General features: G+C 39.6%; 1 protein-coding gene across 2 annotated transcripts in view; it reads right to left on the bottom strand.

Moving 5' to 3' along the window:
* Positions 1-9,859: 9,859 nt before the first annotated feature.
* The window catches only part of LAMA2 (laminin subunit alpha 2), a 614,120-nt gene continuing 597,939 nt past the window's right edge, over positions 9,860-26,040 (bottom strand). For both annotated transcript variants that reach the window (XM_003781659.1, XM_003781660.1), the window contains 7 exons: positions 20,975-21,087; positions 20,444-20,633; positions 18,355-18,510; positions 16,791-16,944; positions 14,055-14,185; positions 11,901-12,123; positions 9,860-10,229 (listed from right to left, as the gene is read on the bottom strand). In XM_003781659.1, the coding sequence (XP_003781707.1) occupies positions 10,072-10,229; positions 11,901-12,123; positions 14,055-14,185; positions 16,791-16,944; positions 18,355-18,510; positions 20,444-20,633; positions 20,975-21,087 (1,125 nt within the window). In that variant the 3' untranslated portion in view covers positions 9,860-10,071. The remainder of the gene's footprint in view (positions 10,230-11,900; positions 12,124-14,054; positions 14,186-16,790; positions 16,945-18,354; positions 18,511-20,443; positions 20,634-20,974; positions 21,088-26,040) is intronic.

Here is a 26,040-nt window from a genome sequence, read left to right as displayed (position 1 = left end):
GCTAGTCCTTCTGCTTGGACTGCCTTCTGACAAGTGACACCCTCCCTTGCCCACACGTATGCACACACTTTTCCACCATCGGTTTCTTCTTATTTTAGACATCTACATAAAGGGCCCGGGCTCAGAAGAGTCTTCCCTGAGCACCATGCTGCAGGTGGTCCCCCGACCCCTGTTTCTCTCTGGTTTAGTCCCCTGTGTGTTTCCTTTATAGCACTCATGGCAAGGTTTTATTTTATTTACTGCTCTACTTAGCTGTCTCAGAGTGAGGGAGGAGACCGGGGATTCTTCCTGTCTTATTAATCACTCTATCTCCAGCACCTAGCCAGGGCGTCACTCAAACTTAAATGCTGTATGAAAAGATGTGTGACAACTTCTCTTTCTCTTATTTTAATAGCCATATCCATATCGCAACGTGGCTTCCTCAAGATCAGATTTTGTTTTTTAAATAAGGGAGTGACATAATGGAAAAGCAGAGACAAGGGAGGAAGACAGAGGAAGAGAAAAACTTCAGGAGGCATTTTATAATTTATCCAGCTGTTAATATTAGTGCCTTGTTTTAGAATTAATTGACAACTCACTTCTGAGAATCATGTTTCATGTAGAAAGCACAAATAAAGTTCATTAGATGTATTTTCCATTGTTTATTCCTCTTGGGTGAGAAAATAATCTAATTTAGCCCAGGAGAGATGATCATGGGTCCAGCAAACTTCTTCCACGCGTGTGTGTTTATAAAGTGCTTGCAGATAATGAGAAGGAAGTCATGGGGAATGGTAGTCCCTCTTGAGGGAAGTCTTTACTTAATGTTTGTCTTATTGCCGCTAGGAAAAATAACTTTACTAATCTTTCAGAAATATATTAAATTGAGTCAATTATAGACCTTCTATTAAGACAATTAGTTTTTTCCCCATATTTATATTATGTGGATTGCAATACATATGCAAACCAAACAGTTTAAGGAGACACTAGCCCTTTAAATCATGGAGCAATTTAGATTGATTTATCCGACAGATGAGGTTGTTTAGAAGCAGGGAGAAAATGAAGAAAGGCTTTAAAAACTCATTATCATTTAATCAGTGATTACATATTTTTTAGCAGTGGTGCTAAAGCTTTCACTTCAAAACCAGCATAGTCAAGAAATTCATTTCTTGTCTGGCTTTTTGGAAGGATCTAATTCTTCCTTCTTCTTTGGGGATATAAAAAAGCTCTACTTTTGCTAAGTCAGTTCACTTTTTTCCCAATGTCTTTTTCTGTTAAGAAACATACTTTCATTCATCAGATGCGATTTCCCTATTTGGATTACCTTCCCTGTCTCCTCCCCAAATCCCTATGACCAAGTTCAAGTACTGCAAAAAACTCAGTTTCTCCCGATGACCTCACAAAACTGCTCCCCTGAACTTTCAGCCTCCTAAACTCAGCCCAGACTTCATTGTGGGTCCTCTGGCTGTGATACTAGTTGAGGAGCAGTTCAAGGTTTGAGTTTTCTGTGCAGCCAATCTCCTCCTTCCTTAAGGTCGCCCCCCACCCACTTCTCAGCCACGAGGGAGTGTTGGATGCTGGTGTGTTTGTACCTCCTGATCCTGCTGCCCATGTTATATTGATTGGATCATGGGTGGTTAACCCTTGATTCATGTCCAGCCAGTCATGCTTTCATTTTAGAGAATTTAAAATTTGGATCAAGAGCAGTTGGTTCTTTTCCGTGGGCCCCGTGATAATAACTGTTACAGTCAGAGGTTGTCTATTTACATGCAGCCCAAGAGGGCATCTCCTCTGTCTCATCTGGAGAGAGAACTTAGGGAAGCGGCAACACAGTGGAAGCAGAGAGAGAGGCCGAATAGCTGCTGTAGAACCTGGAAATTTTCAGTCTCTATAAGATCTTTTTGGTTGCATGGAAAAACCACGTTCCAGTAATAGCCTTGTGTTGCTTTCCCTGTTCTGAAGATTTTTACTTATAACTAAAGAACTATGGACAAGATACATGAGTCTTATCTCAGGAGTACCTATATATTTTAGGATTTAAATAAATATGTACAGACAGAAAGATCGGGAATGATCGCTTTCTTTCCTTTGCAACGAGAACGCTCCTTCGCAACACTGGGCGTGCAGTCGTTGCTTAACCTCAGTCCTGAAAGTTCTACTTTTTATGAGTATTTGAAAAGTAAGATAAATAATCTAGGATTTTACTTTTGGCCTAAGTATTAAGCCTAAATGAGGATGTTTTAAATTTAAAATTCCAGGGATTCCTGCCTTGGCGACTTTGGGCAAGTTGTGTAATTGTTTTAAGTTTCTGTTTTTGCTTATCTAAAATGGGGGTGATGATCAGAGTGTCGTCACAGGGGTCTGCTGAGGAGATGAACTTGGACATTGTGTGTGCAGTGCCCAGCACATAGTTCTCTGGTCTAGCAGTGGGAACCACATGTTGCAAGTCACAGGCAACTCCAAGATTAGCTTTAACAACAAAAGAGCAAGTCAGGTGCGGGCAGTTGCAAAGGCCAGCATTGTGGTTTTACCTGCAAATATGTGTAGTTTCTCCACTCGGCTTTTGCACTTTCGTCTTCTTCTCAGGTTATGTCTCTTTTGGGTCCGTGGCAGATGCAGGTTCTCCCCAGTAAATCAAATCCAACAGTCCCACCTGGCCCAACCTTATGCACCCTGGGATTTAGGATAGGGGTGTATTCCAAATAAGCCTCACCCCAAACTCATTGATTCTCATTGGATTCCTTATTATTCCAGGCATTGTAGGCAGGAGGATGGAGGGGATTCTTATGGGATCCAGTTCTGAGCTCGGACAGAGGGAAGGCTGGCTCCTCAAAGGAAATGTAGTGAATTCTTCCCAGAAGAAAGGAAAATAGCTATAGGCTAGATGTCTGCTACTGTGTAATAAATTCAGTAAGTGTACCTTTCTTATACATTAGAAAGGGTTGTTTAAGAAACCACACAAAATATATTTCCTCCAATATTTTTATTGTGTAGGAGCTTTTACAATTTTCACATACATTTTACTCGTTTATGTCTGAAATAAGATTTTTAGAAGTGGATCTCAGGAAATTTTATTCTTAATTCCAAGGTTGATTTGAACCAATTCTTCTTTGTCTTTCAATTGCCTTTCAAAAAATTCTTTTATGAGAGCTCTAAGGAAATGAGATTTTGGCAATGTTTTAATTCAAAAAAAGAACGCTTAGTTTTAGGGCGCCGGATCCGGATGTCTTCGTTCCTATTATATTCCTGTTCAATTATTTCCTCCAGGGCTTTGTTCTCTCGTGACTCGTCTTCATTGTTACCACATTTCTCTCTGTTCTTTTCAGAGATGAGCTATTGGACACAATTGAAGCCCTCGGTATCCAGTTGAGTCAGAGCCATCACCATTGGGAAGCTATTAATTAAACTGCATTTTAAAACGTAACATCCGAGAGCAGTTTGCGAATTCATCTCCGGGGTCTATATTACCTTGCTTGGCCAGTCTTATTTGGGTTAGTACATGCGTTTTACAAATTTGTTATTCTGATCTCCCTAAAGAAAAGAATAATTCCTTTATGGAGCCAATTCTCCCCCCCCCCCCAATTTTATTTTCCCATATTTCTGATATCCACTACCTCAGCTTTTAAAACTTGTGACCCACAAAAAAAGTACACTTACATACCTTTTGCTTTGGGACCTAGTAGGTAAATGCACAGAGATACAACATACATAAAACAAACTTGACCAAACCACGCTTATGCGGCACCACGTGCTTTGATGTCGGCAGCTTTGATGTCGGTACCCTGTTCCACTCTATTTCCTTCCATTCTACTCTGTTGCAAAAGGTGCTCTTTTACAAATTTGCAATTTGATCTTAGGAACCCCAGGTGTGTCTCAATAATACAATTTGAGAATTATGGCTAAAGCCAGACTTTCTCACTGGTGACTTGGTGCTCTCAGGGCTGTTTGTGTTTGAGAGAGTCCTCGTCTTTGTAAGACAAAAATGGCAAACGTTCCCATTTCCCTTGACAAGGGCATTATCCCAAATAAAATGATTATTGAAAACTCCCCCTTAATAACCGCACAGTTGAGAGCTCACTGGAGCATGTCGAGTGAGCATGCCCGCAGTTGATGCAAATGGATAATCACGGTCACAATTCAGTTACTCAGGTGGGTTACTGCTCAACAGAGAGGTGCCTTGACACCTCCATGATTCTGACTACTATCCAGTAATTTCTGCATGTCTGCCTCATTGGATCTGTAATTAATATCCAATAAAAATTTATATAATGCACCAGGATTGCCACCTAATACATTAAAAACCAATGTATAAGAGAAAATAAAATTTTACATTGTATTCAATTTACTTTTGCTTTACTGGGAGTAGACTATTCATAGCAATAATGTATTTTTGAGAAGTGCCTGCTTCTAGTGGTAGAAAAATTCCTTCTTTCAATGTCATTGACAATCAAAAGATGAGGAGTACAGACATAAACCAATGGTTAAAGTATAAAAATATAAGAAGTACAAATATCAGGTCCATTTTTGATTCCACAGTAGTTATTAATAAAATTTCTATCAAAATATTAATAAAAAATCAGTGTATCCAAACAAAAGAATGTTTTTAATAAATTTGCTTTCATTTGAAGTGAGAAAAGTTTTTCTCTCTCTCTCTTCTGACCCTACCTTCCTTCCTCTTTCTGCATCTGTTTATACAGAAGGAGGCTAGCCAGCCTAGCCTAGGCCTATCAAAAGACGTAGGAGCCATCATTTGTTTATTTAAACCCTGGAACATACTCTCTAGGGTTTCCAATGCAAGAGATAGCCCAGTGATCCATCAGCACCTACATGTGCAGCATTGGCTTGGTGAGTTTTCATTTCAAGTTCACACTTGATAGCTTTTCTTTTGTTCTGTTCACATCTTAGTGTTTTTTTTTTTTTCCCCATAAGCAGTCTACAGTCTCTAATGTTGATACTTCAGTTTCAGGGGTAATTTTCCATTTCCCTAAGGTGCCCATTAGGACACTGTGATGAACTCTGTGAAGGCTGCAGAGTTTGCATTTTAAGCCACCCAAACCACGCTCTCCAAATTGGGTAGATGTTGATTTAGGTATTTCTTTTGTGATTTTTTTAAGTTAATAATTTTATTTAGGTTATACATAGGATAATGCACTTTATTTAAACATAGTACTTAAATATATAAAATGACCTTAAATAATATACCACTATAAGTTTCTTTTTCCTTAAAATTGTTGTTTTGTCTTATGTAATTCAAAAGTAAGAAAGTGATTAAAAAATTCTATCCATGTTTTTGTGATTTTGCGTTATTCTTCAAGAGTCTGTGTCAAAAGGTCAGACCACACTTCTGCAAAGAAATAGAAATGTCAGTAGTGAATTTGGCTACAAATAATCTGTTTCTGGCTCCAAGATTGCCAAACGAATAAGACTGGATTTTTTTGTGTGTGTGTTTATGTAAACATTGAGGTTGAACTAACAAAAGAGAGTGATTGGCTATTTCTAATATCCCCAAGAATATATAAAAAAAGTTTTTAAAGTAGGTTGTGAATATGTTTTCTAATCATTAGTGAAGTCATAATAGTCACTGTTCAAAGTAATTGATTTCTACGCTGTACCAGACACTGGCTGACTGTAAACAACAGGTATTTATTTTTCTCCCAATTCTGGAGGTTACAAGTCCAAGATCAAGGTGTAGGCAAGGCTGGATTCTTTTGGAGCCTTCTCTCCTTGGCCTGTAGAAGCTCATCTTCTCTCTGCATGCTCACGTGGTTTCTTTTTGTACGTGTGGCCTAGTCTCTTCCTCTTGTAAGTAGGCCCCTGATAGTGGAGTAGGGCTCCCCCATATGAGCTCATTTCACCTTACTCACCTTCAAATACTGTCACATTCAGAGGCAAAGGGGTTAGAACTTCAACATGTGAATTTTGTGGGGACATAATTCAGCCCACGACAGTCTAACATCAGTAATGGGCATGGATATCTTGCTCACTCAGGTCACTGGAAGAAATGCCAACTAGAGAGTCTGAGCCACCACCCTGAATATCAGGATTCCCACCTAGCGTTGGAATTCTGGTCTCAGCTTTGGGTCATCACTTTCCTCCATCTGCTCTTTGGGTCTGAAGTATGTACTAATCTCAGTCAAGCAAAAGACTAAAGTACATGTGTTTACATTTCTCTCTTGATTAAAAGACATTTAAAAATGGGATAAAAAAGTTACATCACCAGTAAGTACTACCAGTCTTTGCAAGTGGTAGTGAAAAAGACTATCTTCAGGATTTGCCAAAACTGACTACTACATTGTAGGTTTTTCATGTTAATCATAGACTAATTTTATACAAAACATAATTCAGGAAATAATTTGCATAAAATCAAGAAACTTTCAATTCATCAAATTATTCTTGTTGTTAAGTTAAAAATCTAGAAGGGTTCAGTTGTTGGACAATAGGCTAAATCAAAGTGGGAGAAAGCAGTTAATGATTTTTGAAACCACTAATTACAGTGTTAAGTGTCTGCCAGTGTTCTCGTGATTTGGGACGAAATCTGCTCTGTTCTTTATTTTCCTTTGTCAGTGGTGTTCACCATGGCAACTTCAATAAAAGTCCCCTCACAAATGTTTTTCTTCTAAAGTGCAAAGCACCTTTTTAAAGAGGAAGGCTGACAACCTGGTAGGAGTGGGCGTTCGAAAATACACGGAAAGTAGTCCATTTTCTTCCTTACTGTTGTGGGCGGCAGGAGGTAAGGAAATCATTGACGGGCCAAAGTTGGGAGAAGAAAACATTTTGTCTTGTTTTGGGATAAAAATTAGTTCAATTTTTAAAGTAGAAAAATTAATTGAAAATATGCTGGAGAAACTTTTCTCTTTCATAAAACGTCTTTATGTCTGTTCTTAAAGTTTGGACAAGCTTTGCTCTTACGAATTCATGGGCCGCTCTGGAATATGGATTTCCTATGGGATAAGTTTAACCAAAACTTGTTTCAGTGAATTCCGCTTGGGTCCAGACACAACTTCCTTGGGACTTTTTCGGAAAACTTTGCCAAGGTAGGACTGGGACACACTATTAAGAATTCCTTCTAGTTCCTTCCACCAGAATGTGGAGGTGGTAAGGGCTCAGGGGTTTTCAGTCTTGGCTGTAGGTTCAAATCAACTGGGGATCTTTAGAAAATGCTACTGTCAGGGCTCTACCCAGAGATTAGAGTTTAATCGACCTGGGGAGATACCCACCTATAGATTTTTAATGTCCAGCTAAAGTTGAGAATCACTGTATTTCTTGATCCCAAAGACTGCTTCCAACTCTACCATTCTAAGTTACCTACCTACAAATTGAATTCAGCAGGACTTGAGTCTGATAGGGGTGCCAATAAGTGCCTTTGCTTTCTTGTTACATATCTTTCTATGCAGGACTCAGGAAAAAAATGCATTAGCTTTTAAGCAACCTAGTATCTTTATTCCTTTTGATCTCATTCAGTATAAAGAATGAGCCAAAGGTCATTAATAGTCTCACTATCAAAACTCATTCGTTTTCAAATAATTTGATCACATAAAATTTGGTTAAAAGATATTCACTAGATATGATTTTTTTCATGTGTGTGGAAATAGCCAAGCCAAAACTAATAGAAGATTCTCAAATGACTACAGAACTCCTTGTTAGCTTAGTGATAATGGTTCTCTTTGGAATAGTGATTCTCATCCTCGGTAACACTTTAGAATTATCTGGGAAGTTATATATATATATATATATATATATATATTCTATTTCATCGGTTCTCAACCTGTGGGTTGCGACCCCTTTGTAACAATGAAAATACATCCTGCATCTCAGATATTTACGTTACAATTCATAACAGTAGCAAAATTACAGTTATGAAGTAGCAATGAAAATAATTTTATGGTTGGGGGTCATCACAACATGAGGAACTGTACTAAAGGGTCGCAGCATTAGGAGGCATTAGGAAGGTTGAGAACCATTGCTCTGTTTTATTTAAATGTATTATAAATATATATATATATATATATCTTGGGAGCAAAAATTATATACACATTTAAGAAATAAAAAAAGATGAATTAAAATTTCTCTAAGAAAATGACATTCAAGGTGACACATGATGTGAGGTGAACATTCCAGGCAGAGGGAGTGTCAGGTGAGAACAATAAAGCTTGGGATTGAATTTAGTCAACTCCTGAGAGTGACACACAGGTAGAGTGACTAGGACTCAGTAAGCACAGCTAAGAGAGTTATGAGGAGAGAGCAAAGGCTGGGAGCAGCTAGAACCTTCAAGATTCATTCAGCCTATATTAAGAAGTTTGTTTTTTAGGGTAAGTGCAGTGAAAAGTCATCAGCAAAACATAGGCAGGGTAAACCAAATCTGTGAATTACATTTCTGTAAGTCAACCCCATAAATTCTCTTTATTGAGAATTGACTGGAAGAATGTAATCATGCAGACAAGTTGGGGGCAACAGTGCTAGTCCAGGTGAGGAGGGAGGAGAGACAGTTGCCTTGAGCAAGGTGGTAGCAGTGGAGATAGCCAAGAAATGGAGAGATTCCTGTAACAATTACATCAGTAATTCACTTCTTTATACAGCCAATGAGAAATTCTCATTAAAATGAGATAGAGAAATCAAGGGTAGTTTCTGTTAGCCTGGTGGGGTAGGCTGAGGCAGTTACCGAAATAATTGAAAGGGCAAGTAAAGTTTTAGCAAGAAACAGAATAGTTTTGTTGACAACATGCACAGCAAGCCCTGTCCTAGTGACTGCAGGCTCTGTGGAAAGAGCAAATTTGTTTATCTGGGAGGGTTTTTAAAAGTCCTTATGCCAAGGCTACATCCTAGACCACATCAGAATTTCTGGATCAGGCCACAGTATTTAAACAAACTTCCCAGGCAATTTTCTGAAAAAAACTAAACTAAGGTTGAGAATCGTTTCTCTAAGATGAAGTTGTGTGGACAAATTGTCTAGAGCAAGGGCTAAGTATGTGAGTCATCACCTTGATCAGAAGCAACACCTGCCTTCCCCTAGTGGATAACATTGTCAGAAAGGATTCTTCTTCTTTTGCTAAAATTTCCATACGGAGAGAAGTTTCCTGTTGTTTTAAATGTTCTGAGTTACTAGGCTGTGACTATTTCCACTAAATATGGCAAACGAAATATTTCCTTCTTACGTTGAGGAATTAAAATCTAGGCCTGTCTTCTCATGGACCCCTTTGATGAAGATGTTTGGAATCGGGGTAAAAGGAGAAAGAAACACATGCATTTTTTTAGAAAATGAAATTGTTAGGTCAAATTACAGTTCAGAAAAACTCAGTGAAGTATGCCCTTCAAGTTCCGGGTTCATTGTTTCCTGGTAAGTAAAAATGCATTTCAGCATTTACATCACACTGTAAACTTAAAAGAGCCTAAAACCTCAGTAGTATCCAATGTGTGCTTAATTGTCATTCTGAAGCTTAGTTCTGATATCTCCCCAAAGCCTATAAATCATTATCAAACAAGAAAATCAAGTAATTAAGCTCTCTGGCCTGAATCTGATCTATACTCTCTACCTTCAACATAGAAAGGTATTCACGCCTATGGCTAGTTAAACTTTCTAATAATGAACTTGGATCAGGGAAATGATTTGCTAATGCTTTCACAAACAGAGAGAGTAAGGAAACTGACTTCCTCCCAATCACACATGCCAAATCCACTTGTTTTCGGTGGCTTAGACAGAAAGCCAAAGCCAACATACATGGAAAAGGATGATAAAAGTATTAATAGGAATAAGTTTTGAAAAAATTTGCCTTCATAAATTACATCTGAGCTCTTTTCCTTGAGATGCCTGCAGGGTAGGTTGAAATTCAACAATTTGTGGTCAGTTGCCCTTATCCTTAAAATCACACAAAAACAGCAGCAATTATTTAGAATAAAATAACTGGTTTAATATTTATAGACTTGAAAAAGAATATGAATTAAAATTCAGTCTGGGGCCCGAATTAGCACCCTCTGAATACAGAAAGAATTCTATATGTGTGCACACATTAGTTTTATTAATATACACAGGTAAAAGATATTTGTTGTACTAGATACACTTGCTTTGATGGACCCTTCTGGGGGTTACTTTTGTTTTTATTAGTTGGCCGGGCATGATACAGGTTGAACACCCCTCAGTTCCAGGGCCTTGGCAAAATTAACCTCCAATGGTTTGCCTGTACCCTTGGTGAGTCTCAGGGATCGGATACAACCACGGAATGGAACGTTGGTCGTCAGGCCAAACTGGTTGAGGCCATCTGGAAAACAAAAAATAAAAATTAAAGCCTCAATTTTGAAACGTGGGGCTTCTCTACATGTTAAAGAGCACATTTCAAAGTCAACTGTTAGTTTGAGATTAAATTGGAGTGATGCTTTCCTGTAAAGCTAGTGATTTTGTTTTCAGCTTTACTAACATGAACTTTTAAAATAGTTATATATTAGGCTGGGTGTGGTATAATCCTAGCACTTTGGAAAACTGAGGTGGGTGGATTGCCAGAGCTTAGGAGTTCAAGACCATTGTGAGCAAGAGTGAGACCTCCATCTCTAAAAAATAGCTGGGTGTTATGGCAGGCACCTGTAATCCCAGCTACTTGGGAGGCTCAGGCAAGAGGATCCCTTGTGCCCAAGAGTGTGAGGTTGCTGTGAGCTATGACACCTCAGCACTCTACCAAAAGTGACAAAGTGAGACTCTGTCTCAATAAAATAGAATAAAATAAAATAAAATAAAATGTTATGTGTTATAAAATATGAAAACATCCAGAATGATATATTTTAATCCATGAAACATTTCGGTTTGGAATGAACAAAGTTAGAGTTGTGATTTAAAACTATAAACTTTTACGTGGTCAAACAAACCAAATCAAATACTTTAAATACTGAATGATTACAAGGGGATTTTAAAAGTGACTTTATTACTTTCTTACTGAAAAAAGAAATCCCTACAGGTGAAGCGGGTTGGAAACTCACGTACAAATCTTCCCTTTATTAAGATGGCCTTTCTTTTAAAAAGGCCTTCCTGGTGCTACCTGGGGTCCCATTTCATAGAATGAGTGGAGAAGTACATTATCCCCTTCATATGGTTCTCATATTGGGGTTTCTCCTGATTGAAGCAAAAGAAGATCTTTTTAAGATCCCGAAGCGACCTTGGAAAGAAGTGTTCTCAATCTGCCCCCGTCACTTGCCTATCCTTTGTTCTGTCAACCACTGCTGACTATACATTTTGCTTGTTTTTTTAAGCAGAGGAGATTTATATAAATGGGGACAAAAGTTCCTTTTGACAAAATGATGAGAGATCATTCCAGGAGACTCGGTTATTACACTACCTATTAAGAGGCACTTGGCTTATTCTCATCGAGTTGGCCACTCTAGTTCATGGGCACGTTAGGCGGCTCTCTGCGGTTCACATGCTATATTTAACGTGCTGGAGAAGGATTCTGAATGTAGATTTATTGCTTGGGTGTCTTTGTAATATAAATATAAACTCTATCATAACCTAAGGGGGAAATTAGCTACATTTAACCCAATGATTTCCAGAACTTGAGGAAATAAGTTCCATAACCTTTTATGATTCCTCTGGTATATTAATTTTTTAAAAAATCTGAAGGAATAACAACTTTGGCTTGGATTGCTGTTAAATGCCTCATATCTTTTATAGGCCAAATTCATTTCCTCCAGCCTCAGTCTCTCCGTGAATGAAACTTTCGGGGCTATCATGAGAAGTGCAGCCCCATGTGGTTTATATAAGTCATATGCTCATTTTACACACTGGAAACTTCAGGCAAGGTGTTATTTATGGGGGCAGACGCTGACGCTAAGAAGCAGGCACACTTAAGCACTCGTTCTTGGACATACTTCTATAAATATAAATGGTTTCAAAACCCCTCACCAAATAGAGCTAAGAAATTCATGCCAGAGTGGCCGACACTCACCTGGGAAGCCGCCAACAAACACAGGGTCATTGGTGTCAGCTGATGTCGAAGCTGGGTTTGGGCTTTGGGCTTCTACCTGGTTCCCATCTACTGTGAGCTCAAGGCGGTGTTTGATTTTGTTGGCCGTGACTTTATGCCACTGTCCATCACACAGATACCCTGGGATCCCAGCGTCATAGACGGCAGTGAATCGGCCGGCGCCATTGTCCATGTGGAACATAAGCTAGGAAGGAGCAAAGTGAACAGTCATAGATGTTTTCCTCACAGCGGCATCATAACAGTTCACATAGGAAAAATTATCAGGTCTCTAGAAAGGCATGGGTCAGAATTGTTTGACTTGAATATAATATGACATAGCGTAAATTAAAATAAAAACTAACCGCTGGAAGTCACAAATTATGTACTTTGCTTTGGAGTAATAGTTAAGATGTGCAAAGCCGCTGGTAATTCTGCTTTTAGGAAAATTTGAGGCCAGGTGACAGACAAGAAAAGAACCTTCTTATACACAGGGAAAAATTCTACCACAGATCTTTTTAGAGCGTGAGAGTTCTTAGCAAACCTTATAAAATTTTCTAAAAAGATGTTGTTTAAAGTGACTCATTAATTTGGTTTACAAATTCACTTTAAAGAATTTTTTTTTTAATTTAAACTTTTGATGTTTTAATTGCATTTTTTCCCACATGGATTTCAAAATTGAGAGTTACATAAATTACTTTTGGGGGCCGTCTCATGTCGCAGATGCCAAAGACCTGAGCCAGAAGGCCAGTTAAATTCCTAACAACGAAGAACTTAGATTAGAAGTTCTTGTCTAAATGAGAAAAATCTGTTTTTCGTAATGTGGCAAGGCCTCTGAAATTTGAGATGGCAGAGTTCTTTTGATGCTGATGAAGGAAAGAAACATATTGAAACATTAAAACCATTAGTTTGGCAATACATTTGACAAGGTCAAAGAAAAGAAATGGGTTCTTTTAAAAAGAAAATTAAAAGTGCAAGTAAATCGGTGAAAAGTTTGTGCACTGTGGAGTAGTGGGAATGTTAGTGGAGAATTTACTATACTGGGTGGCATTTATCATAATAAGACTTGCAAAGGGCTTCCTGGGAAAGCCAGGAGACACAGGACATGTTGACGGTAACTGTTTATAAGCAGGTGATACAGGGAAGCGTGCTTGAACAAGATATGGTAAAAATGGGTTTTTAAAATTTGGCAAAACTATTAAGTGCTGCTTTTCTGGTCACACTTTTGTGCCTCTAACTCCTGGAGCTTTTCTTGTGTTTTTGTTGTTGTTGTTGTTGTCGTTGTTGTAGTTTTCAGTATTGCCTTTGAAGTTGCTTTGAGGACTAAAGGGAAGGAGGGAAGAGGCAAGGAGAGGGTAATTTGGTCACCAAGTGGTTTATTTTTGGAAGGCAACAGCATAGTAAGGGCGGACATATGAACAGAGCTGAAGTAAGATTCCTACTTAAAAGCCAAAGACGACTCTTGTGAAATGTCCCGCTCTGCCTTCTCATTTTACCTACTCCGTGGAGGACCAAGTATATTTAACAAGTTGTCTCACTGCAGAAACCAAAGAGTTGTTTGTTTATTTTTGAGACAGGGTGTCACTCTGTTGCCTGGGCTAGAGTGCAGATAGATGTTTGCAATTAGATTAACAAAGACTATAGAAACAAAAATGGCCCAATACTTTTATATATTTCCATTTGGAAATGGTATCTAGATGTTCTAAAATAAAAACTGAGAAGCTGATATGCCAGCTGGCTATCTTGACTTTTACGAGATGTCTTGCCCTCTTATAAGAGGCTGATGGATGTTAGGGATCCCAGCCTCCTCCTTTCCTACCCCTGGGATCACTACTTTCAGAGACTGTTCGTAAAGAAGAGAATGACAGTGTCCTTCTAGCAACGTAGTGAGAGCTTAGTGACAGCTCCAACTATTTGGTTCATTATTAGCCAAACAAGTGACTTGCTGTAGAGTTAACAGATCTAAAGTTGATACAGTTCCACAGAATAATTATGCTGAAAACACACACGAATTGAGATAATCCAGAAGGATGAAAAGACAGAATTAACTGGGCTTTCTCCCAACAAAGAGTGCAGAGTTCTCCACGCCTCAACAATGTCACGAAGTGATCATTCATGTCAGGAATTGCTGATACTCACTTTTTCATCAATCATTTCGATTCCCATTCCATCCATTTTTTGACTGCTGATTCCCAGAAGAACCCCAGTGGTTCGCGTAGTACGGAATTCAAATTCTACAAGAAGGTCCAATCCCACTTTGAATCCACCAACTGTAAAATGAAGATTTTTTTTTAATTTTACAGATTAGAGTATGGAGACTGTCAATTAAAATTTGTACAATAGCTTTAATTCAAATGCTAGCCAGTTATAATTATTGATGAAGGCTCCAAGTTCTAGACTCCCACATGACCTACGCCTACTCTCACCATCGTGTCATGTAACACACTTTGTAGTTATTGTTTATTTTCTTGACCACCTTCCCTCCTACAAAGTAAGTTCTATGAGGACAGAAACTTTGTCTGTCATCATGGAAGTTTAACATAATATTTGTTGAATAAAGGAACATGAACTGAGATTGACTCAAAGAATCTCACAGCCAGGTCTGATTATGTTAGAAGTCTCTCCATTGAATTGAGAAAAGCGTTTCAGTGATTATTCTGCAAACTTTTATCGGAGCACTCTAAATAATACTCATTTGAATGGCTTCAAAAGTTGCTGAACATTTTATTATTTATTAACAAATAGAGGAACTGAAGGTTCAGTTTTGATGGGAAATTTCAGGGACATCAATAGACTTCCTTAGTTCATCCAATTTATCATTTTCTCTATAATTTTCCACATTTGGGTCATTGATTAAGTTAACCTTTGGGTAAGTATTTAAGATCTGTCTCTGGGGAACAAGGTGATTGGTAAGATCAATTTAGACCTGTCAACTGTGTGGAGCATGAGGGAATGCTCGTGGTAATTCTCTCCATCTTCTCTTTACTAGGCAACAAATAAAGGATATGTGTAACTCCACCTGTCTCCAGTGAAGAATGGCACTTGTCACATGAAAGACTGTTTGTTCTACTGAGAGTCTTGATGGGTCTGGATGGGCAAAGGTGGATTTATATAAAATTTTAAGAGTGAAGAGCAGCTACGAGTGGTGGTGAGCATCTGTCATCCCATCTACTTGGGAGGCTAAGCGAGAAGATCACTTGAGCCCAGAAGCGGGAGGCCAGCCTGGGCAATATAGTGAGATCCCCAACCCCTCCACCCCCAAATTAACAAAAGACAGAAAATAAAGGGTAGAAGTTGGGTTGTTCTGAGAAATAAAACATGAAGAAAGAAGCGAGAAGAAGAGAAGAACGGCAAAAGCTCGGCTGAGGACAGAAGGAATGATAAGGCCAATAGAAATCCCCAGGGCCTGGTGGCCAGAAAGCTTTTAAGAACAAAGATGTCAAAGATTAAATTAAAGGTGTATGTTTTCGAGGGAAGTAATCTTCTCCTCTAACCATCTATGTCTCATGTAGACGAGACTGCACTGTGTGCTAAGGGGCTGGCAGGAGTTGTTGGCAATTAGGGGAGTGGTTAATTTTCTGTTCCGGTTTAACTCAAACCCAAAAGAGCCAGGCAGAAGGGCAGGTCAATCCCTTGACTGCAGAATCTGAGGCTGCAGCTTGCCATCAAGTCTGACTCAGAGGATGCTAGCCATCTGTGAATTCACAGAATTCTTGGGGGAGCCTTAGGACTTGTACAGCATGATTCTGGGGTTCAACATAACCCTCAACATTTCAATACTTAACATATCCTGTGTTTTTCTGTTTTCTGCTTCTGCAAAGGTAGAGTTTCCCGCTCATACTTTGTTGAAGGATCCTATTCTTTGACCTCCCACAGCATTTACACAGGAGCATTCAAATCATCTTCTAAATCCTAGCTCAGATGCAATTCCTCCATGAAACCTCTCCTGATTTCCTCAACCAAAATTAATCTTCATTCTAAATATCTATGGGACTTTGCTTATATAACGTTTATAGTGTTTCATCATTTTTAATCACCTTCTTGTGATTTCTGAGCAAATAGAATCTTAACTATTGATAATATATTCTTGAAGGAAAAAAAAAACTACATTCTAAATCATTTACTTCTGTTTCTCATAATAACCTTTGCATATTACATACTCACGAATTTCTTTCTAATGAACAAATATATGTGTTTATAATAACATAGGATTGATTCTATCTTGAAGTATATTGTCACATTTTAAAAATTATTACGTAGAGGGTATTTCTTATTTTACTTTCCAGACTGTACATTCATGATCAGTGATCCAGACCCATGCTGGGAATGTTTATAGGGAGGGGGTGGGAGGAATACTTAAGGAAAACCAGGAATGGTGCCATTCACCATTACTACCAGGAAGAAATGGTCCTCATTGTGTGTGCATTGTATGTGCCTGTACGTGCTGAGGACGGGGACATGAAGAAATGGAGCCTTAATGGTATATTGCTTTCAGAAAGATAGAAAAAAAAAAAAACTGGGGGATAGAAAAACGGCATAGTTTAAACCTATGCTCCTTCTTGCAGAATGGCATTTACTGTGCTGTTACAGATCTCCGGTGAAGGAGATGGAACAAACTCTTCCAATAGGCTTTTACTTTATTTCTGCTATTAGTTCTCATCAGAACCAGATACATGAATTTTTATTTTTTTCATTTCAAGATACATGAATTTTTAAGAGCCCTTTTATATTATTGCTACTTCTATCAGTTTATTTCTGGTTTAAATAAAGAATACTAGTTTAGGACCCTGAGGACTTTTATTTTTTTGGTACAAGCAAGAAGTTAGCATTTATACCTGGTTAATATTCAGCAGGAAGGAAATGGAAGAGTCTTACCTGCTGTGGCAAAACCTGTTCCGTCAAAATACGTTCCCCTCTGAGCACTTGCAAAACATGTTCCCACGTGGAAGCTGGAGGTTGGCTGTTCGAGATCAGCAGGGACCTCTGCTACGTGAAGGTTCCTGATACAGCCATCAATGCTGTACGTCACCTACATATTCAGATCGGGAAAAAAACAAGATGCTAAATTTCAGCAGAACTTTGCCTTTATGTGGAATATAGTCATCTCTGGGGTGCTCTGCGTGTGTCATCCTTTGGCTGTGCTTGGACACCTTCCGAAGCTGTGGGGTCTGTGTATCACCAGACCTCACAGCATGGGTGTAGCAAACCCTGCGCTTCTCAACGAGGATGCGTCTACCCTGGAATCTGATTGTTGTGACATTCTAATTACTGCACACTGTATCTCCATTGGTGTGACAGAGCTATGGGCTCCATATGTGTATTGTTAAGTTTTAATTGGTCTCGTATGTCCCTGATTTCATGTTTCTATTAATAGTTTACTAACCTTACTATATAGATATTTTGTCATAATCTATGTTCAATTTCTATTCGCAAAGGTAATTAGGTTTGGTTCAGTGATCTTGCCTTTTGAAAATCTAAGAAAAGCAGCGGACCCTCCTATAAGAAAACACCCATGCACATTAAAAATGAGAGTTTGCACAAAATAGTCGGGGTTCACCGAATTTAGAAAGAACTCAGTCATGTGCTGTCCCATCATACTGTATCTGGTTTTAGAGATTTTCGTTAGTGGCTTTGCCACTGTCAGTCCAGAGACTCTGGTTTTTGAAAGACCTAGGAAGCATATCAGTGCCGTGGAAGGAAAGTGGTGCTAATTATCCGCAAGAGAAGCCAAATGCTGAGAATTACAACTCGAATGGACAGTCGTCTCGGATGAATGAACAAATCCACGTTATCACGTGTTCCAACCTGAGTATAGAAATGCATTCCATTTGTCCTAGTGTGGTGTTTGAAAACATTACTCCGCCGTGCTTCTTAGAATTACCTTTTCCAATGCAAACCAGGACACATGGCCTGACAAAAAATTATTTTGTGAATACAGATTTAAAACATTGTGAGAACTTTAAATTCTGTATCCAAAATTGGAGGACTGGGCTCTAAATGCCCCTTTCAATATATTCACTAACCCCCTAGTCCTGAAATGACACTGTGGGCACCATCCCGTTCATCTTCTTTTTTGTCTAGAGTTTTCTATATGCCTGGTACTCTTTCAAGCAGTTTAAATATAATCCCCCATATAATCTTTTCATCAGCTTTGTTTGGTATTAGCATTACCCTGTTTTGCAAAGAGGAAACTTTGTCAAAGATTAATTTGTTCCAGGCAACAAAGCTGGGAAAGAGTTGATCAGACAAACTGAGGGATTCTGGCTCCAGGGCCCACACTCAGGTTCTGTGGTACGGCCTCTCACAGTCAGACCTCTCTGGAAAACCTGTGACTTCTCGGAAAAGATGATCATAGGCTCATGTGGACTCATAATTCAAAATACATAAATAAATGACTCAGCCAGATACATAGGGAACAAAGAAGACACTAGACACTTACTGGACCAATTCTTCGGGTGGTGTAGTTGATGGGTAACCCCCCCACATACAGCATTCCCACAACATCCAGGATGTCAGCTTTCTTGGGACTGACGGTTCTGTTCGAGGCATCATCTACGTAAAGAGTTCCTTCTTGTTTAATTCTCATTATCTTAATCTACAAAGAAAGAAGGAAGAAGGGTCCTGAATGCCATTCTCGAACAAATTCTAAATATGTAGAGAATTAGACCTAAGAACTTTTAGGATATTGTCCCCCTCTCAAAAGCAAAATGACTTATAGAATGCCTGATATATGTTAAACCCTCAATACAAGCAGAAGTAGACCTAGTTTACAGACTATCTCAAACTCTGTCTTTTCCATGACTATCACCATTGCCAAAAGAATAAAAAATTTTCCTGGGTAAGTGTATTGGTTGAAGTCTGTTCTATAAAACAGCTGCCAAATATGGATAGTGCCAAGAGGTAGCAGGCAGGTTGTAAGGAAACTTGCAGGCTGATAACACCGTCATGAATGAAAGGGGCTGCAAAATTCATGACCAGTTTTAAAAGTGCATTAGTTGAACTGAGCAAAGCCTGGGCTCCCAACACGATTTCAGATCTGCTCTGTCCCTCTGCTCAACAGGCCCTTCCTGTGCAGAATCAAGAGAACAACAGCACGCCCAGACTGCATGCTGATTCTGCTGCAGCCGACTGGGGAGGAAGATGGAAGCTTGACTGATGCAGAAATTATGGCCGTGGAGTGAATTATTCTCTGAGACAGGGGAAATAAGGAGTGTAAGGACTGGCCTGAGTCTGAAAACCTTGAGTGTGAATTTAGGAAACAGAGCATGTAAGCCCAAGTACAATGATGGCTTAAAAATGGGTTTGGATCAGGGTTAGAGTAATTGAACACCTCGTCTGACACTTACCTACTCTGGTTGGGGCAGTAATTTTTCCTTCAAAAAATAAAATCTGCCCTTAATTTGGCATGATAGTATTTAAGCTCCCTTTCTTAATTTCAGCCTCACAGATGTCTTTTTCTTACATGTTGTATTTATTATTCTATTAGCCAGAGTTGAAAAGAAACTATAATGAGAGTTCCATCGTTAGGATCGGTATTTGCTTGCCACAAGCTCCCAAGGATATATGAAGAGTCTAGATAACAAATTGGTGGACTCTGAGTCTACATTTTTCTTTTTCTGAGGTTCTCTGCCTTTCTCTATGATATGACAAATCAAAGTATGTTAATATATCAAATATAACATCTAACAATATCCTACTCTGAAAATTACAAATTTTATTGGTCTACCGAGGAAAGCTTTACTTTAATAGGCCATCACAGGTGCAGAGACAAATGTTGAGTTTTTGTTTGAATCAGGCAGTATATTATCCACTTGCAGTCGTGCCAAAGAGGACAGTAAGCTGGCAAATGAGCCTTCTGTGCCCATAACGGTACCAGTTTCTGGGTGTAAGGCCAACATTTTAAAAGTTGTTCCAAATGACTGTCAGTGGAAATGATACCTCCGAGCCCCTTAAAACATGAGATAGCAGAGTCACAGACTCTTGGTTTTCACAGATCAGTGCGTGTTGTGGTGGGGAGGTACGTCTGAGGATTCATTTTAGGGTTGCCAACTCTTCCTTTTGATGAATATTATTTCAGAAAATGGAGGTCTTTTCAGCACCTCCGAAGTAGGAATATATAATCTCAGAGTGAGTATTATTAAATTGAATTGCACAGAGTTTTATGATTTGATTAACAGATTCCACTGCCCCATGTTTCTCATTTAGAACAGCAGACATGTCTTTGGCTGCCAGGCCCTCGTTTGTAGATAGACGTTGGAGAACCACAGCTTTGTAGCCTCGGTAGTGCAGTGATGAGGAATGGAAGTGTCAGAGAAAAATCTACGCAGATCTGGTCACCTTTTCCAAGGTTGTGTTGTGGTCGTGATTGTGTGACAGTGGTATGCTGTTGTAGTACTTGCCATATGCTTAACCTCTGTGACCCCCAGTAGCCCCAGAGTCTGTGTGTGTGCCAGCAGAACAGGACTGGCACACGCTCAGCCCCCAGCAACCCCCTCTTAGGGGCCTGCTAATATCTGGGCGACTGTTACCTTGTGCCACTGGCCATCATTGATTTTGGTGGGGATCATGGTTTTGGTGTCCCCACTCCCTAGGTCATAACTGAAGTAGGGAAATCCATTTCTCAGTTGAACTGTAGCGAAATCAGCGTGATTGATCCGAGCCATGTAAAACAGCAAGCCCGATTCAGCCTCGGTCCGCACTTCCAGCTCGATCGTCAGGCTGTGAAACAAAAGCATACAAAGTAAAAGAACGACATGAAAGCCTTCTTGAGCTCAAATAGGGTCTAGTGTCAGATCCCGGGTGCAATTTTCATACAGCGAAATAATAAAACCTTCTTAGAGATGAGAACTTTCCAAGACTACTGATTTCTTCCACTGGGCTTCTGGGGCTGAGAAAAACAGAATTTTATTCTCCGTTGTACTCAGTGAATTAAACAAACAAACAAAAAAAACACAACTAACCTCATTAATTAATAAATGTTGTTGATTAAACCTGATTAAACGAGAATACTTAGTTCTTCACCTACTGATTCTTTCTCAGTATCTCAGAATAACACGTACCGGTTTTTAACTTTGGTGTCATCAAAGGCGATGGCAAGGTGACTGTTTTTTGAAAGCCCAAATTGTTTGCTCCCCATCAAAAGGGCTGGCTCTGATTCTGCAGCGCAAGGACCCTGTGAAACACCAAGGAGAGAAAGACAGGAGATGGTGGCCTCTGCTTTTGACACAGGGAATGCTGTCTAATCATCTCCTATACATAGTGTATCAGCTCCGTGTCCTCATATAATCTGAAATGGCTTAAGGATAAAAACTGTCTCCAATTCATCTCTCTAATCTCCCACACAGGAGGCACTTATAATAAGTGCTCAGTGAGTGGGAATCAGTGTTTTGATCATCACACCTTGGAAGTGCTACGTGAATGCGTTCAAAAATATTTGATTGATTTTTTTTGTTATCCTTTAAGGAAAACTATTGTTTATATTTCTGAGAAAGCTGGAATTTCTTTTTCACTTTTCCTTTCACTTAGGAAGAGTTTTATGCTTAGAAGATTGAACGGGGAAAATGACAAGCCAGCAACCCAGGGTATAGGAGCAGAAAAATGTGTTCCTTCCTGCCCTCCCTATTTCCATCTGCCACTATATGACTTTTCCTTGAAAATCATCAGTCCACTCGAAGGTTTCCACAAATTCAGACTTTCAAGATGGTGTATCTCAACCTGCACGTCAGCCCATTCAGGCCCTCAGCCAGTTGCTAGGCAACACAGAACATTTTTAAAAAAACAACCCGCCATACACCATTTCAACTGCCAGTGTTCAAAGATCATCTTCCTAGGGTGCTTAAGAAGGGAGAGTTAGGTGCACGGCTGTGCAGCCATGGGGCTTAATGTTCTGCTGTCACCATCTTGAAATTCTTAGTAATTTTTGAACAAGGGCCCTGAATTTTTATTTTGCACTAGACCTTGCAAATCATACAGCGAGCCCTGGTTAAGTGGGTCATATTTGACTGCTCTAACACACAGCTCAATAAATAATCAAGGCTACTTAAATTACCAAGGCCACAGTTCCTGTTCTCGTTCTGTATTTTTACAAGATAGCTTGGTGTACGGGCTGCTTAGGAAGTCTTTTAGAACACACAGTGTACGAGAAAATAAATAACCTGCACACTCTCACCAACATATCTGCTTTTAAGAACTGCACTTAATAGCTCTGGAAGGGCCACTGCCCCAGTGAGCCGCTGAGTCAGCACAGATTCTCAAGTAGCCCAAGGCAGGCTTGTGATGCAGGGTGCTCAGAGATGACTCATCAGCACGCAGGAAATTTTTACTTGATGAGGGAAAGCCTTGTTCTCTTTTTTGTTGATCTCAAACGGAGCACTCTGCCACAGCAGGTAAAAGGCTTAAAGTGTTTTGAAATGCTGCAAAATTGGTCTTCACAGAAGTATTTCCCTTCTTGCTTCCCAGGAGATGGTCAGTTAGAAAGAGCAGTCTGAAAATTCTGAAAGTGAAGGCTAAAATTCCTACAGCTATGCAAAAACCCAGTGGGTAGGACAGTGAAACGCTATTCATTTGCACAGCTGAGTGACCTTTTTGGAATAAAAGTGTGGCACCTTTCTCATTATACCACATGCAAAAAGCCCAAATGGATAGGCTTTGGTAGCTTAACGTCTCCATTATGAATGCTGCTATTAATAGAATGGGGTTCATTTTTCAACTTGACACAGTGCTTCCTACACAGAAGACCATCTCAACAAACGTATGCAGCCTACAGTTTTTTCCTCAGAAATCTCGAAAAGATTCCTATTTGCTGTGAGTCCATTGGGGGCAGAATTTCACTAAAACATCTCTAAACCCTCAGCTTTGAAAACTGAGGGATTAAAAAGTCAATGAAGGGGCAGCGCCTGTGGCTCAGTGAGTGGGGCGCCGGCCCCATATACCGAGGGTGGCGGGTTCAAACCCCACCCTGGCCAAACTGCAACAAAAAATAGCTGGGTGTTGTGGTGGGTGCCTGTAGTCCCAGCTACGCTGGAGGCTGAGGTAAGAGAATTGCCTAAGCCCAAGAGCTGGAGGTTGCTGTGAGCAGTGATACCACAGCACTGTACCAAGGACAACAAAGTGAGACTCTGTCTCAAAATAAATAAATAAATAAATAAATAAAATGTCAGTGAATGCTGAAGAATTAAGAAACAATAATGTGTTGCCTAAAAGAAAATGACCAGTAGGTTATGTCCATTGGATTGCTATTATTGCAGTCATTGGGTCAGTTACCATATATGAATGTTACTATCAAATAACTTTTTAAATATAATTTTAAAACTTTCCAAGGACATCTCCTTGTCCTTCTCCCTCAAGGTGGCAGTTAAATTTTATTGCTAGCAGCTGTATAGTGTGGCCAGCTTCTGTCCCCTGGAAGCCCAAACACCATAGTCACTTTGCCTGCCCATAGAGGGGACAGGTGTTTCTAAAACTGGCTCTGAGTTGAGCATCAGTGCTTTATCATATTAGATTAGGTTTTCTAGATGGAAAGGTCCTGCTTATGTCATTTTTGGAATAAATCTTTGACCAGAAAATGACAGGGACTTTGTTGAGGTCCTTTTAGTTAAGAGTGCTTACATGACATGCCTGCTTGAAACACAGGAAGAGGAATGCCTCTGGGAGGGGGTCCTGCTTCCCTTCTGCAATGAGTAAATCTTAAGCAACAGGCAGAAGCAATGGTGAATACAACGGTGTTCTCAGATTGGCCAGTGGTATAAAAGAGAATGGTAACAAGCTGATCCCTCTCCTGGTAACCTTAAAGAATAAACCATCCAGGCGAATTTTTTCTTGAAGGACACTCAAGATGATCATCGATTGGCAAATAGGGTGGATATCATCAATGTTGCTTTAAGAAAACTTTGGTCACCTTTCTCTGTACAGTTGGCAGTTGGGAAAGGACTGCGAAGTCCTGGGGGAAGAGGGTTTTTATATGGATATACTTTAGAGTTTAAATGGATGTTGTGGTGCAATCTAGATCGCTCCCCTTGCTTGGCTGAAGGGAGACCAGCCTGGATCACGTCTTCTGTACATCACTCTCCCCTGTGTGAACTGAAACCACGTCTGACGTTACAGTGGGTGCAGGGCACACCCGTCCATTGGTCTCTCTGCTGTCACCTTCTTGTCCTTCTCCCTCACGTCCCATGGCGAGAGGAGCTGCTCCTCCTGTTGCTCAACCTTCCTTCTTTCTTGTAGCATTTTAAAGGGGAGCATGTAGGATGGACCAGCAAGAGCTCAGTGTTTTGCACAGGAATAAAATGAGCCTGTCAGGGAGGACATTTTCAACCTTGTTTCCCACAGAAATCTAAGCTAAGACAAAGAGCTACGAAGAGTGACTTCTAATGAGGTAATTTTAAGGAACCTGTAAAGAATGGTCATTGCAAGATGAATCTTCCTCATCTACGCTAATATGAGCTTGAAGGAGTCAAAGCTTTGATGGACGTGATGCTTCACCTGTGTTGTTTTGGAAACACAGATCTCTGAAATGTGTTAAAACAACAATAAAAAAAATCAAGGTCTCGGTAGACGCTCATCAATCTCCACATGTTACAATTCTGCCACCTTGTGGGAAATCTTTAAAGTACTACCAGTACATCTGGGGAAAATGTGCTTTGAAAAGAGAACCTGATGTACTTGCTTTTTATTTGTCTCTGCTTAGCAGGTGACAAGTTGTAGGTGGTCAGGACTTGGGTGGGGAGTCTATCATGACAGTGCACCTGTTTATTAGATCAGTTATTTAATTTCAGGTCAAAATAAAACAGTGGTCATTTCTAACCTCTGGTGGGTGGTTGGCTTTTGGAAATGAGCAAGATAGCATATAACTCATTGATAAGCCTCCCTTGAATGTAGAGAGGTCCGGAGCAGAGATTGAAATTGCATTTATAAAAACTGGCATCTTTGTTCGCAAAAGCATCCAATGATGCATCATCATAAAGACTGCATAATTTTCTTCTTTCATGAGTCAATAATTCCCCTAATAAATGTGAGCAAAAATCCCATCTGATGCTTATTTGTGACGATCTTCTTTATGGATGAATAAGCGGAAGATAATTTTTATAGCACTGACTTTAATGTTCTGAAACATACGATCCCTCCTCAAGCTGCTGATTGAGAAACTGAATTGCTGTTCAGTTGAGCTCTTTGGGTAGATACTGGGCGTTTTACAGTAATATTGCCACACTAACGCCTGAACAGACTCTTTGAAGTATGGAAAATGTGTGCGCTTTCCCTTTAAATATATATCAGTATCCAATTAATTAATCCTTTGGCCTTGACTGTATTTAGCTCTGAAAGTTGTAGCATTATAGCTGCTGCAGAAATCTCTTTCTTCTCCTCTATTCTTTCCTCCTCTGCTTGTTTCTTTCCCCCACTTCCTGGAGAGCCCTTATCAGCACTAGAACTCTTCACGGCTAGTCGTATGGCTCTTCTAAGTCTCCGCATTTTAACTTTGAGATTCACAGTTCAACTTTCCAATAAAACTCAAACAAAAAAAATGCAGCCAGCTCATTGCATACAGATCCACACAGGCCTTGCTTGTATTAAAGACCGGATATAAAAGCTGTACATCCTTGTAGAGAACTTGCACATTTCAACATGTCAACAAATGTTTGTAATCCCCAAACTCCAGGCTCTTATCTACCCCTTCCCACCACTATCCTCCATGAGAAATATAAAAAAAACACAAGGTGCAGAAATGTCTGTCTATTTCTAAATGGGCTAAAGGATGAGAGAAGCATCATGAAAGCTTTCCCATTATCAAATGAGATAATATGCATGAAATGCTATCTAATCAATCATGTTCTAACATGCATTAATCAGAAGACTGACATATCCATTTCACAGGGCAGAGACCCCTATGTTGCTCTGGAGTATGGTGAATTTTGTCCTTGTGCTAGAGTAGCTGGCAGGGAGGGTGTGATGAGTGAAAAGGAGAAAAAGAAGGGCACCAGACCAGGAGGTGATTTGTGTCAACTGTACTAGAACAGACATGGGCTCCTAAAGAGGCAGGGCCCCTCAGGAATTAACTGGAATTTAAGAATTTAAGTCTGAGTTCTTAATGGTTCTTCTTTCTCCTCTTCCTCCTTTTTTTTTTTTTTTT

This window comes from Otolemur garnettii, unplaced genomic scaffold (assembly GCF_000181295.1).
Source record: "Otolemur garnettii isolate 467f Iridium unplaced genomic scaffold, OtoGar3 scaffold00002, whole genome shotgun sequence".
Taxonomy (NCBI): Eukaryota; Metazoa; Chordata; class Mammalia; order Primates; family Galagidae; genus Otolemur; species Otolemur garnettii.
This window is presented reverse-complemented; position numbering and strand designations above follow the sequence as displayed.